Source organism: Coregonus clupeaformis, chromosome 20, assembly GCF_020615455.1.
Source record: "Coregonus clupeaformis isolate EN_2021a chromosome 20, ASM2061545v1, whole genome shotgun sequence".
NCBI lineage: Eukaryota > Metazoa > Chordata > Actinopteri > Salmoniformes > Salmonidae > Coregonus > Coregonus clupeaformis.
The window spans coordinates 14,279,515-14,291,653 of record NC_059211.1 but is presented as its reverse complement, the minus strand read 5'-3'; the positions used below and the strand labels follow the sequence as shown (position 1 = coordinate 14,291,653).

At 48.1% G+C, this 12,139-nt stretch overlaps 1 protein-coding gene across 1 annotated transcript; it reads right to left on the bottom strand.

Moving 5' to 3' along the window:
- Positions 1-317: 317 nt before the first annotated feature.
- LOC121533737 (serine/threonine-protein kinase TNNI3K-like) lies at positions 318-2,705 on the bottom strand. Its single transcript, XM_041839934.2, has 3 exons — positions 2,075-2,705; positions 745-823; positions 318-539 (listed from the first exon to the last, which is right to left on the bottom strand). Exons 1-3 carry the CDS (start codon positions 2,278-2,280, stop codon positions 531-533), a joined length of 294 nt encoding a protein of 97 aa, XP_041695868.1. The 5' UTR covers positions 2,281-2,705; the 3' UTR covers positions 318-530.
- Positions 2,706-12,139: the final 9,434 nt, after the last annotated feature.

Here is a 12,139-nt window from a genome sequence, read left to right as displayed (position 1 = left end):
GAATACACATAACGATATAGCTAATTCTTCTTTTAGCCAAAGTGAACACTCAATAGATAAACCAATATGTCTACAGTAAGGGAAAAAAGTATTTGATCCCCTGCTGATTTTGTACGTTTGCCCACTGACAAAGAAATGATCAGTCTATAATTTTAATGGTAGGGTTATTTGAACAGTGGGAGACAGAATAACAACAAAAAAATCCAGAAAAACGCATGTCAAAAATGTTATAAATTGATTTGCATTTTAATGAGGGAAATAAGTATTTGACCCCCTCTCAATCAGAAAGATTTCTGGCTCCCAGGTGTCTTTCATACAGGTAACAAGCTGAGATTAGGAGCACTCCCCCCAGCAGGGGATCAAATACTTTTTTCCCTCACTGTATGTGATATACTTATAAATAAGGTTATGGCTTTGTGAACTACAGTAATAGTGCATATAGTAGAGCTGGAAGACTTCCTATTTTTGTTAGTTAGTGCTGTCTTCGAAGCTGCCGTTGATGCTGCAGTTGGAGTGGATGCGCATGGTGCTCATAGGTTCTGACATGTACCCAGAGGGAGAGAGGACACAGACGTCAGGGATTAGGGGTCACGGGTGACCACCAAAATCGAAAGCCATTTCCCTTCCCAACACACACAAACACCAGCTGTACATTCTACCCAACTGGCTGTACTCCATTTCAAACAACGAAGTTCTATAATAAAGTAAAGGCTAGATAAGTATATTCATTACTATGCTTCTTACCATTTCGGTCAATAGGTGGAAACGGCATATTCCTCCTGAGTTCATCCAGAGATGGACCTTGGGAATCATGTCATCCTCGCTAAAAAATAAAAAATATATGAATTGTTATAAGGTTGTAATGTAATGCCCACTCTAGAATGCCCTTCTAGCCAATCAGAAACGAGTATTCAACAATGCCGTGGTAAAAATAATAAATAACCCCTACTACACCACTTACTTTAAAGCTGAGTTGCGCTAAAGGTGAAACAGTGCCACTGGTTGCCCCAGGTGCATTTGTTATTGTTTTTGTTTCGTTTATCAAATGGAGGAGATGTGCATCCAGTGGCGTGGTAAAATCTTAGTACATACTCTGCTGTTCTATCGTACGTGCAATGATGTGCAATGATGTCCGAGGAAAATAAAACAGTGTTCGTTGTTTGAAGTCTTTGTTGTTGTAATATCGCAAACGGACGTGGCGGTTTCACCGCAACGGATTCCAACTTTAAGGAACTTAAAACGACAATCTGCATCATAGGGTTGGGGCATATTTCGTATATGCTCCCCAATGAAAGATCAATTAGGTTGAGTTAGATGAGGCAGGTATAAAAACATCTCTGATGTCCTCTGATGAATCTAGCATGACCCCCTGTGTGACGGTAACATGACAGCCCAGGACCTAGTAACCACACTTTCTCACTTCCACATTGAGTATATACAAAATGTATGAAACTTTTGATCTACTGCCAGGACATTTCTAACCCACAGACACTTCAGCAGTAGAGCATACATACACAAATCCAACTCCAGTTACAGTGTCCCTGGAGACCGTTGCCAGGCTCACTCCTCTCTATTCCCTTCTCTCTCCACACACAAACACACACACACACACACACACACACACACACACACACACACACAGGCTTACGGGGCTGGCCACCAGTGGAGTCTTTAGTCCTTAGACAGAATTCCATGCATGTTTTATTGCATTTGCTTGCCTTTGTTTTCCCTGACCCGTAACTGGGCAACTCCACCTCTAACTGTTGCAGTAAATTGTCTCTAGTGTTGTACACGTTACTGCTCAAACAAGGGGTCAAGGCGAGTGCTATAGCTACAACAAAGCCCAATTTTATCATTACAGGCCCAGACATGACGTCCATGGAATTCCTACTGGGACTGAACTTTACACTCAACTTGGTTAGGCCTAGCAATCAAGTTTATTTTGCACTGCATGTTTAGGAGACTATGATATCCTAGCCTGGTCCCAGATAAGTTTGTGCTGTGCAGTCAACACCTATGGTCATTATCAATGCCAGGCGACGACAGATCTAGGATCAAAATATTAATGCCCTACCTCTGAGTCCAGACAGCGTAGGCGTGGGCGTTGAGTGCGTACTCCAGCTTAAAGCGGGAGCGGAGGGCAGCCACGTGACTCCGACCAGGACTGCCCCTCGCCAGGCAGTCAGAGGAGCCCGAGGGGGACAGGGACCCGCTGCTGTTCAACCCGCTGCTGTTCAACTGTGGATCACAAACACAAAAAAGCACACACAAATATGACATTATCACCAACAAGTATCATATCATATGGACAGACAGAAAGGAATCAGTGAACTTCTGAAAATGTAAACAGCATGCATCTATGTTTATTCCCCACTGATTTAGATTTGACTGTAGAAAGCTTTTTGTATGTTTGTGGATAGCCAAGCAGTAACTCCATACTTCAACATTGCATTGGTATTCCTCTAGTGTGGCCAGCACCTCAGAGAACTCAGGTCTATCCTGATTCAGAGGAGATGAAGCAACATTAAATCACCTCATAACATTAAACAACTCTCAACAGAACAAAGACACACACACACACACCTGTGCTCTCAGTCGGTCTATGTGGTCATTTGGATCTACCCACGCATGAATCAAAGGTGAACTCTGCTTCAAAAGCAGGCTTTAGATCTCCTACTTCACTGTAAGAGAACTAACACAGACCAGAGTAGAGGTACTCAATAATACATTACATTCACAGTGGCCATGATCTGTGTGCTGTTTTCATTGAACAAACCCATTACATTAAAAAAGTATCCAAATTGTGCTTCTTGGGAGTGGCTATTATTAAAATGCACAATATTCATCAACCTTATCAACATTTTAAACATGAAAGTCAAAAATAGACAACTGTGGAAACATATAACTGCTGGGACCATTTGTACATGGCGACCTAGAAAAATTGGTGCATGTTGATTCTGCCCCCAACTGGACCTTAAATGTAAGCACACGGCCTTTGGCACAGTTTCGGATTGGGTAAACTGGGACACTCAGGCCCTAACAAGAGATGGTAACTACGGTTGAGATCATGAGAGCAGAGCTGCTGATAACAGCACCACAGCACAACATTTCAGTCCAGAGAGACGGTTGTCTGGCAACCCAGTCCTGCAAACAGAAGAACCAGGACCCTGGACCCTGGAGATAAGAGATGAATGCCACAACCTGCCCACAACAGGTAATGAGGGGGTAATAAGCTATGCCACGTCTTGCGGCTTCGTCACAGCCTGGCTCTATGGGATGGCCATGCGGTTCATGAGTACCTGTAGATTGTGTGGCTGTGTGGAGTCATGCAACAACAGCACCTGGGGAATACAGTTCCATTAATTATAGGTTTCATGATACATTCTAAGCCCCTCTGCTAGCATCTGACCTCAGCATTGACTCTGGTTGAAACACCTCTACAGGTCTATACAAGTACAGTAAACTTAGCCCACATGAATTTAGCATACTTTAGCGCATGAATTTAGCATACTTAGCACATTAAATTAGTTCACACATGAACTTAGTATAGTTACAGGTAGCCTATAGGTTAGAGCATTGGGACAGTAACCAAAAGGTTCCTGGTTCAAACACCTGAGCTGACAAGGTGAGCAAGCCCTTGAGAAAAGTGCTTAACCCTGGTGGGGTTGGAAAGTAATAAAGGGAAATATATTTTTAAAAGGATATGTATGTGTATATATATATTTGCGCGAAAAAAAACAACATATGGGGGATTGGAAGTGATGCAGACAATTACATTGATGGAAGTAACAATCTATCAGCAATATTAAAGCTGATCTACCCCCCCACCCCAAAAAAAGAAGCTCTTAACCCTAATTTGTTCCAGGTGTGCCGTACTACTATGGCTAACCCTGTAAAACAACACATTTCACTGCACCTATCTGGTGTATGTGACAATATATATTTGTTTAGCTCATATGAACATAGCATACTTAGCACATGAACTAAGCTCACTTAAGTTTAGGTCATTTCACACTCTGAAATCAAGGGGCTATCTATTGTAAGAGGACAATAATCTCTGGACAGACGTTTCAGGTCCCTCATTAGCATGGCAGAGATGGGTTTGGGGATAGAGTAGCCAATAGGAGGCCGGATGTGGTGCTGCAGCTGTGATGAGGAGAGGAAAAATCACATTCTAACTTAATTCCAACATATGTAACATGGTTGGAACAATTCAATACTTACTCATTGATTCATATTCTCCCAATACAGTATCAGATTGGTGTGTTTGTATTCATGCAGGGATTACCAGGTTTCAGGTGGGCAAAGGGAATCTCTCCGGTGAGCAGCTCCCACAGACACAGGGCATAGCTGAACATGTCTGCCTTGACAGTGTAGCAGGTACACTGAGTGAATATCTCTGGGGCCATCCAGCGCAGGTTCAATTACCAATGCAAAACACTCTGGCTACCAAGGTTCTTCAGCAAAGGCTTCACCCCAGGGAGCATAACACACACACACACAACACACATAGCATCTGAGCTGAAAACCGCAGACCTAGCATTATCCCCAATGATGACACAGCAAATCTAGACCCATTCTGCCTGAGTGCAGTTTTCTCCAGGTCCTAATACACATTACGTAGTAATTTATAGTATGGTGAATAAGGAAGTTGGACTAGCCCCAGGCTGCTTGGTCATATTGTCCACAACCTCAGATAACAGGAACATGGATTCTGAAGAGAGAAAAAAAGGGTTAATGATCTTGATAATGTCAATGACTAATTAACTATAGGAAATAGCTATTTTACTGTACTCTGTCTTCATTATACTATAAAAATGTAATGTAACTGCTTACCTCCAAAGTTAGCCACCCCGTCATGTCCATCCTCATTGAGTAGAATGTTGTGACTAGAAATGGCAAATATCATCATAAGCTGAATAACTCATAACAGTTCATTTCATATAGTCACAACAGAAGCTCACTACCAATGCTACTAAATGTGACCCCCCCGCCCGTCCCCCCACCCCACCCCACACACAGTGATCCCCACCCTCCACATTGACCTGTTGTGGTCCCTGTGGATGATGGGCTGGGTGAGGTTGTGCAGGTACTCCATGCCCTTGGCCACATCGATGGCGATGATGAGCTTGGTCGATGATCCTGTCCATTGACACATCATTACACATCATTAGAGGAGCAACAGCAACACTTAGCAACACAGATCGATGCTCCCTGGCCCTGCCAATCAACTGATACCACTTTACACAGCAGTAGATCAATGAACCAGCTCATAGACTGTTAGACTTCATCTAGACGCAGAGTAACACTTAGTATAGATCAATGATGGGAAAGACTGATGTAGAGACAGTACTAAGAAATGACACTTGAAACAGTTACTATGGAGGCAGACAGTAGTCATTGTGGAATTATAATGCATAGCCTACCTTTATCATGATACACACGTTTTCAGCCGGGCACTGTGAATGACTTTGTTTTTCATTGCTAGCACCATTTGTGGTACAGGTATCCCTTATTTTAAGGTATACATATTAGCCACTAATGAGACCTTTATTATGTCTTATTAGCCATATATTAGGCATTAATTAAGTATTTAAAAAATTGTAAACCTCCACAAGTCTGGTTCATCCTTGGGAGCAATTTCCAAACGCCTGAAGGTACCATGTGCCACGTGGACATAACTGAAAAAGCGTGTGCGAGCAAGGAGGCCTACAAACCTGACTCAGTTACACCAGCTCTGTCAGGAGGAATGGGCCAAAATTCACCCAACTTATTGTGGGAAGCTTGTAGAAGGCTACCCGAAACATTTGACCCAAGTTAAACAATTTAAAGGCAATGCTACCAAATACTAATTGAGTGTATGTAAACTTCTGACCCACTGGGAATGTGGTGAAAGAAATAAAAGCTGAAATAAATCATTGTCTCTACTATTATTCTGACATTTCACATTCTTAAAATAAAGTGGTGATCCTAACTGACCTAAGACAGGGAATTTTTACTCTGATTAAATGTCAGGAATTGTGAAAAACAGAGTTCAAATGTATTTGGCTAAGGTGTATGTAAACTTCCGACTTCAACTGTATATATATATATATATATATATATACACTACCAGTCAAAAGTTTGGACACTGTCACGGTTTCGGCCGAGACTGCTCCTCCTCCTGGTTCGGGCAGGCTTCGGCGTTCGCCGTCCCCGGAGTACTAGCTGCCACCGTTGAATGTTTCGTGGTGTGATTGCTTTGGTCTGTCTTGTACACCTGTGTCTGTTTGTGTTCTGATTACGTGTCCTACAAGTTCCCTGTTTTGTATTGGTTAGATTGTGTGTTGTTGTCTGCCTGTATTTCGGAGCTGCGTGTTGACGCTCTGTTTGTTTGTTTAGTGTTTACGCATGGTTTACGTATTCACTCGCCTCTGTTTGTTTCGAGGCCGTGTATTGTATTTTTGCACTTTTGAATAGTAAAGTCTGTTGGACGAAGCCTCTGTGTCCTGCGCCTGACTCCTCCACCACATCCACATCGGTTCTTCTGACAGAACAACACACCAACCATGGAGTCAGCAGGAGCAGCTGCGACACCCAAGTCGCTGGAGGAACGGATCAGCTATCAGGACACCATGATCCGGCAACTTGGGTCCGCCATGGACGAGGTGTCCAACACTCTGCGCCGGTTGGTTACTGGGGAGGTGCCCACGTCTTCTTACACCATCCCATCACCAACGGCCAGTCCTCCTCTCTCAGCACCGGAACCCAGGGGCATTCGGCTCTCGCTCCTGAGGGCATATGACGGTTCTGCAGCCGGGTGTCAGGGGTTCCTCCTGCAGGTGGAACTTTACCTGGCTACTCTACACCCAGCGCCCTCGGGATACGAGAGCGTCTCCGCCTCATCTCCTGTCTATCCGGCAAGGCGTTGGGTGGGCCAACGCCGAATGGAGGGGAATAGACGCCGCTACCATCACCTACGCGGAGTTCTCCCGCCGCTTCAGGGCTGTCTTCGATTACCCACCTGAGGGAAAGGCGGCGGGGGGAGCGTCTGTTCCACCTCCGACAGGGGGAAGAGGAGCGCACAGGAGTTCGCCCTGGAGTTCCGGACTCTAGCGGTGGATGCGGGGGTGGAAATGAGAGGGCCCTCATCGACCATTACCGGTGTAGCCTACGAGAGGACGCTCGTCGTGAGCTGGCCTGCAGGGACACCAACCTATCCTTCGACCAGTTGGTGGACATCTCCATCCGTCTCGACACCCTGCTGGCTACCCGCGGACGTCCCGAGTGGGGGGTCGTTCCATCCACCCTCCAGCACCTCCGAGCCGATTCCCATGGAGCTCGGGGGTGCTGGGCGCCAGAGAGAGGAGGAGAGAGAACCAGAGGGGGCCATCCCCTGCACCAACTGTGGCCGTGGAGGACACACCGCGGCCAGGTGCTGGGGAGGGTCTCCTGGGAGAGGGGACAACAGGTCACGCACTGGGGAGTCATTTCAGGTGAGTAGGCGCCCCCACTTACCCAGAGCTCTCTGTTGGTCACATGAGTATTCCTGTGAGATTTCCACAGGTGGCACCTCATTCCCAGCATAAGGCGCTAGTAGATTCAGGCGCAGCTGGGAATTTTATTGATCGTGCATTTTGTTATAGGTTAGGAATTCCCCTTCGGCCGGTAGAAGCCCCCTTTCCTGTCCACGCCCTAGACAGCCGGCAGTTGGGGTCGGGGCTGATCAGAGAAGTCACAGCACCACTTAAGATGACGACGCAGGGGGTCATGAGGAGATCATTCAGTTTTATCTGATTGACTCTCCTGCGTACCCCCGTGGTGCTGGGGCTTCCCTGGTTAAGCGCCCATGATCCTACCATCTGCGTGGCAACAGAGGGCTCTTATGGAGTGGTCTGCCCAGTGTGTAGGGAAATGTCTAGGTGTTTCCTTAGGGCGACCTCGGTTGAGAGTCCGAACCAAGTGCCCGCAATGCGCATTCCCCCTGAGTATGAGGACTTAGCACTTGTGTTCAGCAAAACGAGGGCAACACGGCTACCACCTCATAGACAGGGGACTGTGCGATAAATCTCCAAACAGGAGCGGCACTTCCGCGGAGCCGTGTGTATCCCTGTCTCAAGAGGGAGACTGCGGCTATGGAGACTCCATAGCCGAGTCCTTGGCACAGGGACATACGGTCCTCCACTTCCCGGTTTCCTCGAGTTTCTTCTTTGTGAAGAAGAAGGACGGGGGTTTGCGCCCGTGTATTGATTACCGTAGTCTCAATCAGATCACGGTTAAGTACAGTTACCCTCTTCCACTGATTGCGACTATGACGGAATCATTACGCAGAGCGCAGTTCTTCACAAAGTTGGATCTCAGGAGCGCGCACAATCCGGTGCGCATTAGGGAGGGGGGATGAATGGAAAACGGCATTTAGCACCACCTCGGGTCATTACGAGTATCTCGTCATGCCATACGGGTTAATGAATGCTCCTTCAGTCTTCCAATCCTTTGTTGACGAGATTTTCCGGGACATGCATGGGCAGGGTGTGGTAGTGTACATCGACGACATCCTAGTGTACTCTTCTACACGAGCCGAGCATGTAGCCCTGGTGCGCCGAGTGTTGAGAAGACTGTTGGAGCATGACTTGTATGTCAAGGCAGAGAAATGCCTGTTCTTCCAGGAGTCCGTCTCCTTCTTGGGTTATCGGTTGTCCGCGTCTGGTGTGGAGATAGAGGTAGACCTGTAGTCGGCCGTGCGTAATTGGCAAACTCCAACCACTGTAAAAGAGGTGCAGCAGTTCTTGGGTTTTGCTAATTACTACCGGAGGTTTATCCGGGGCTTTGGACAGGTTGCAGCTCCCATTACGTCCCTGCTAAAGGGGTCCGGTTCGTTGCAGTGGTCAGCTGAGGCGGACAGGGCATTTGTCAAACTGAAGAACCTGTTCACCTCGGCCCCGGTGCTGGCGCATCCGGATCCCTCTTTACCATTCCAAGTAGAGGTAGACGCGTCCGAGACCGGTATTGGGGCAGTCCTGTCACAACGGTCCGGCACGCCACCCAAGCTCCGCCCCTGTCGTTCTACTCCAAGAAGCTCAGCTCGGGCGGAGCGCAATTATGACGTTGGGGACAGGGAGCTGTTAGCTGTAGTCCAGGCCCTAAAGGTGTGGAGGCATTGGCTTGAGGGGGCTCAACACCCTTTCCTCATTCTGACTGATCACCGTAACCTGGAGTACATCCGGGCAGCTAGGAGATTGAACCCTCGTCAGGCTAGGTGGAACATGTTCCTGACCCGGTTTGTTTTTAAGATCACATACATCCCAGGGTCCCAGAACGGTAAGGCAGACGCCCTGTCCCGGCGGTATGGACACAGAGGAGAGGCCATTGAGCCTACTTCCATACTGCCGGAGTCTTGTCTGGTGGCTCCGGTGGTATGGGAGGTCGATGGAAATCGAGCGGGCACTGCGTACCGATCCTACTCCCCGAGTGTCCTGTGGGGGCGGACGTACGTTCCGCTCGAGGTTCGTGATCGTCTTATTTATTGGGCTCATACATCACCCTCCTCTGGACATCCAGGTATTGGCCGGACAGTGCACTGCCTTAGCGTGAAATACTGGTGGCCAACGTTAGCTAAGGATGTGAGGGTTTATGTCTCCTCCTGCTCGGTGTGCGCCCAGTGTAAGGCGCCTAGACATTTGCCCAGGGGTAAGTTACATCCCCTGCCCGTTCCACAACGACCATGGTCCCACCTCTCTGTGGATTTTGTAACCGACCTACCCCCTTCCCAGGGGAATACCACCATTTTGGTCGTTGTGGATCGGTTCTCCAAGGCCTGTCGTCTCCTCCCAATGCCGGGTCTCCCTACTGCCCTACAGACCGCCGAGGCCCTATTTACCCACGTTCCGGCCTATGGGGTCCCCGAGGATATTGTGTCTGACCGAGGTACCCAGTTCACCGCCAGAGTCTGGGGGCGTTCATGGAACGCTTGGGGGTCTCGGTGAGCCTTACCTCGGGGTACCACCCAGAGAGCAATGGGCAGGTTGAACGAGTCAACCAGGATGTGGGTAGGTTTCTGAGGTCCTATTGCCGGGACCGGCCGGAGGAGTGGTCTAGGTATATCCCCTAGGCACAGATGGCCCAGAACTCTCTCCGCCACTCCTCCACCAATTTAACACCTTTCCAGTGTGTTTTAGGGTATCAGCCGGTCCTGGCACCGTGGCACGAGAGCCAGATCGAGCCCCCTGCGGTGGACGAGTGGATTCGGCGCTCGGAGGAGACATGGGACGCTGCCCATGTCCATCTGCAGCGGGCCATCCGTCAACAAAAGGCGAGCGCCGATCGCCACCGCAGTGAGGGACCGGTGTACGCACCGGGAGATCGAGTCTGGCTCTCGACTCGAAACCTGCCCCTCCGCCTGCCCTGCCGGAAGCTGGGTCGGGCGGTTTGTGGGGCCCTTTAAAGTCCTGAGAAGATTGAACGAGGTGTGTTACAGGTTACAACTGCCTATTGAGTACAAGAATATTAACCCCTCGTTCCATGTGTCTCTTCTCAGGCCGGTGGTAGCTGGCCCACTCCAAGAAGATGAGATAGGAGAGACCCCTCCGCCCCCTTTGGACATCGAGGGGCCCCGGCGTACAGGGTCCGGACCATCTTGGACTCGAGGCGCCGGATAAGTGGTCTCCAGTATCTCGTGGAGTGGGAGGGGTACGGTCCGGAGGAACGGTGCTGGGTGCCTAGGAGGGACATCCTAGATCCATCCCTCCTGACTGAGTTCCACCGTGGGCATCCCACGCGCCCGGGTCCGCGTCCTCCTGGCCGATCCCCGAGGTCGGGTCGGCGCACGGCTGGAGCCGCGCGTCAAGGGGGGGTACTGTCACGGTTTCGGCCGAGACTGCTCCTCCTCCTGGTTCGGGCAGGCTTCGGGCGTTCGCCGCCCCGGAGTACTAGCTGCCACCGTTGAATGTTTCGTGGTGTGATTGCTTTGGTCTGTCTTGTACACCTGTGTCTGTTTGTGTTCTGATTACGTGTCCTATAAGTTCCCTGTTTTGTATTGGTTAGATTGTGTGTTGTTGTCTGCCTGTATTTCGGAGCTGCGTGTTGACGCTCTGTTTGTTTGTTTAGTGTTTACGCATGGTTTACGTATTCACTCGCCTCTGTTTGTTTCGAGGCCGTGTATTGTATTTTTGCACTTTTGAATAGTAAAGTCTGTTGGACGAAGCCTCTGTGTCCTGCGCCTGACTCCTCCACCACATCCACATCGGTTCTTCTGACAGACACACCTACTCATTCAAAGGTTTTTCTTTATTTTTACTATTTTCTACATTGTACAATAGTAGTGAAGACAGCAAAACTATGAAATAACACATGTGGAATCATGTAGTATCCAAAAAAGTGTTGAACAAATCAAAATATATTTTATAATTGAGTTTCTTCAAAGTAGCCCCCTTTGCTTGATGACAGCTCTCTTGGCATGATGCACACTCTTGGCATTCTCTCAACCAGCTTCATGAGGTCGTCACCTGGAATGCATTTCAATTAATGTGTGCCTTCTTAAAAGTTAATTTGTGGAATTGATTTTCTTCTTAATGCGTTTGAGCCAATCAGTTGTGTTGTGACTAGGTAGAGGTGGTATACAGAAGATAGCCCTATTTGGTAAAAGACCAAGTCCATATTATGGCAAGAACAACTCAATAAGCAAAGAGAAATGACAGTCCATCATTAGGTCAGTCAATACGGATCATTTCAAGAACTTTGAAAGTTTATTCAAGTGCAGTTGCAAAAACCATCAAGTACTATGATGAAACTGGCTCTCATGAGGACCGCCACAGGAAAGGAAGACCCAGAGTCACCTCTGCTGCAGAGGATAAGTTAATTAGAGTTACCAGCCTCAGAAATTGCAGCCCAGATAAATGCTTCACAGAGTTGAAGTAACAGACACATCTCAACATCAACTGTTCAGAGGAGACTGTGTGAATCAGGCCTTCATGGTCGAATTGCTGCAAAGAAACCACTACTAAAGGACACCAATAATAAGAAGAGACTTGCTTGGGCCAAGAAACACAAGCAATGGACATTAGACCGGTGGAAATGTGTCCTTTGGTCTGGAGTCCAAATTGGAGATTTTTGGTTCCAACCGCCGTGACTTTGTGAGACGCAGTGTGGGTGAATGGATGATCTC

Excerpts from the sequence above, each read along its gene's own strand:
- LOC121533737 (XM_041839934.2), bottom strand. The coding sequence starts at position 2,280 with ATGTCATATTTGTGTGTGCTTTTTTGTGTTTGTGATCCACAGTTGAAC. Across the intron at positions 824-2,074 it reads TACGCTGTCTGGACTCAGAG|CGAGGATGACATGATTCCCA; the intron begins GTAGGGCATTAA and ends TTTATTTTTTAG.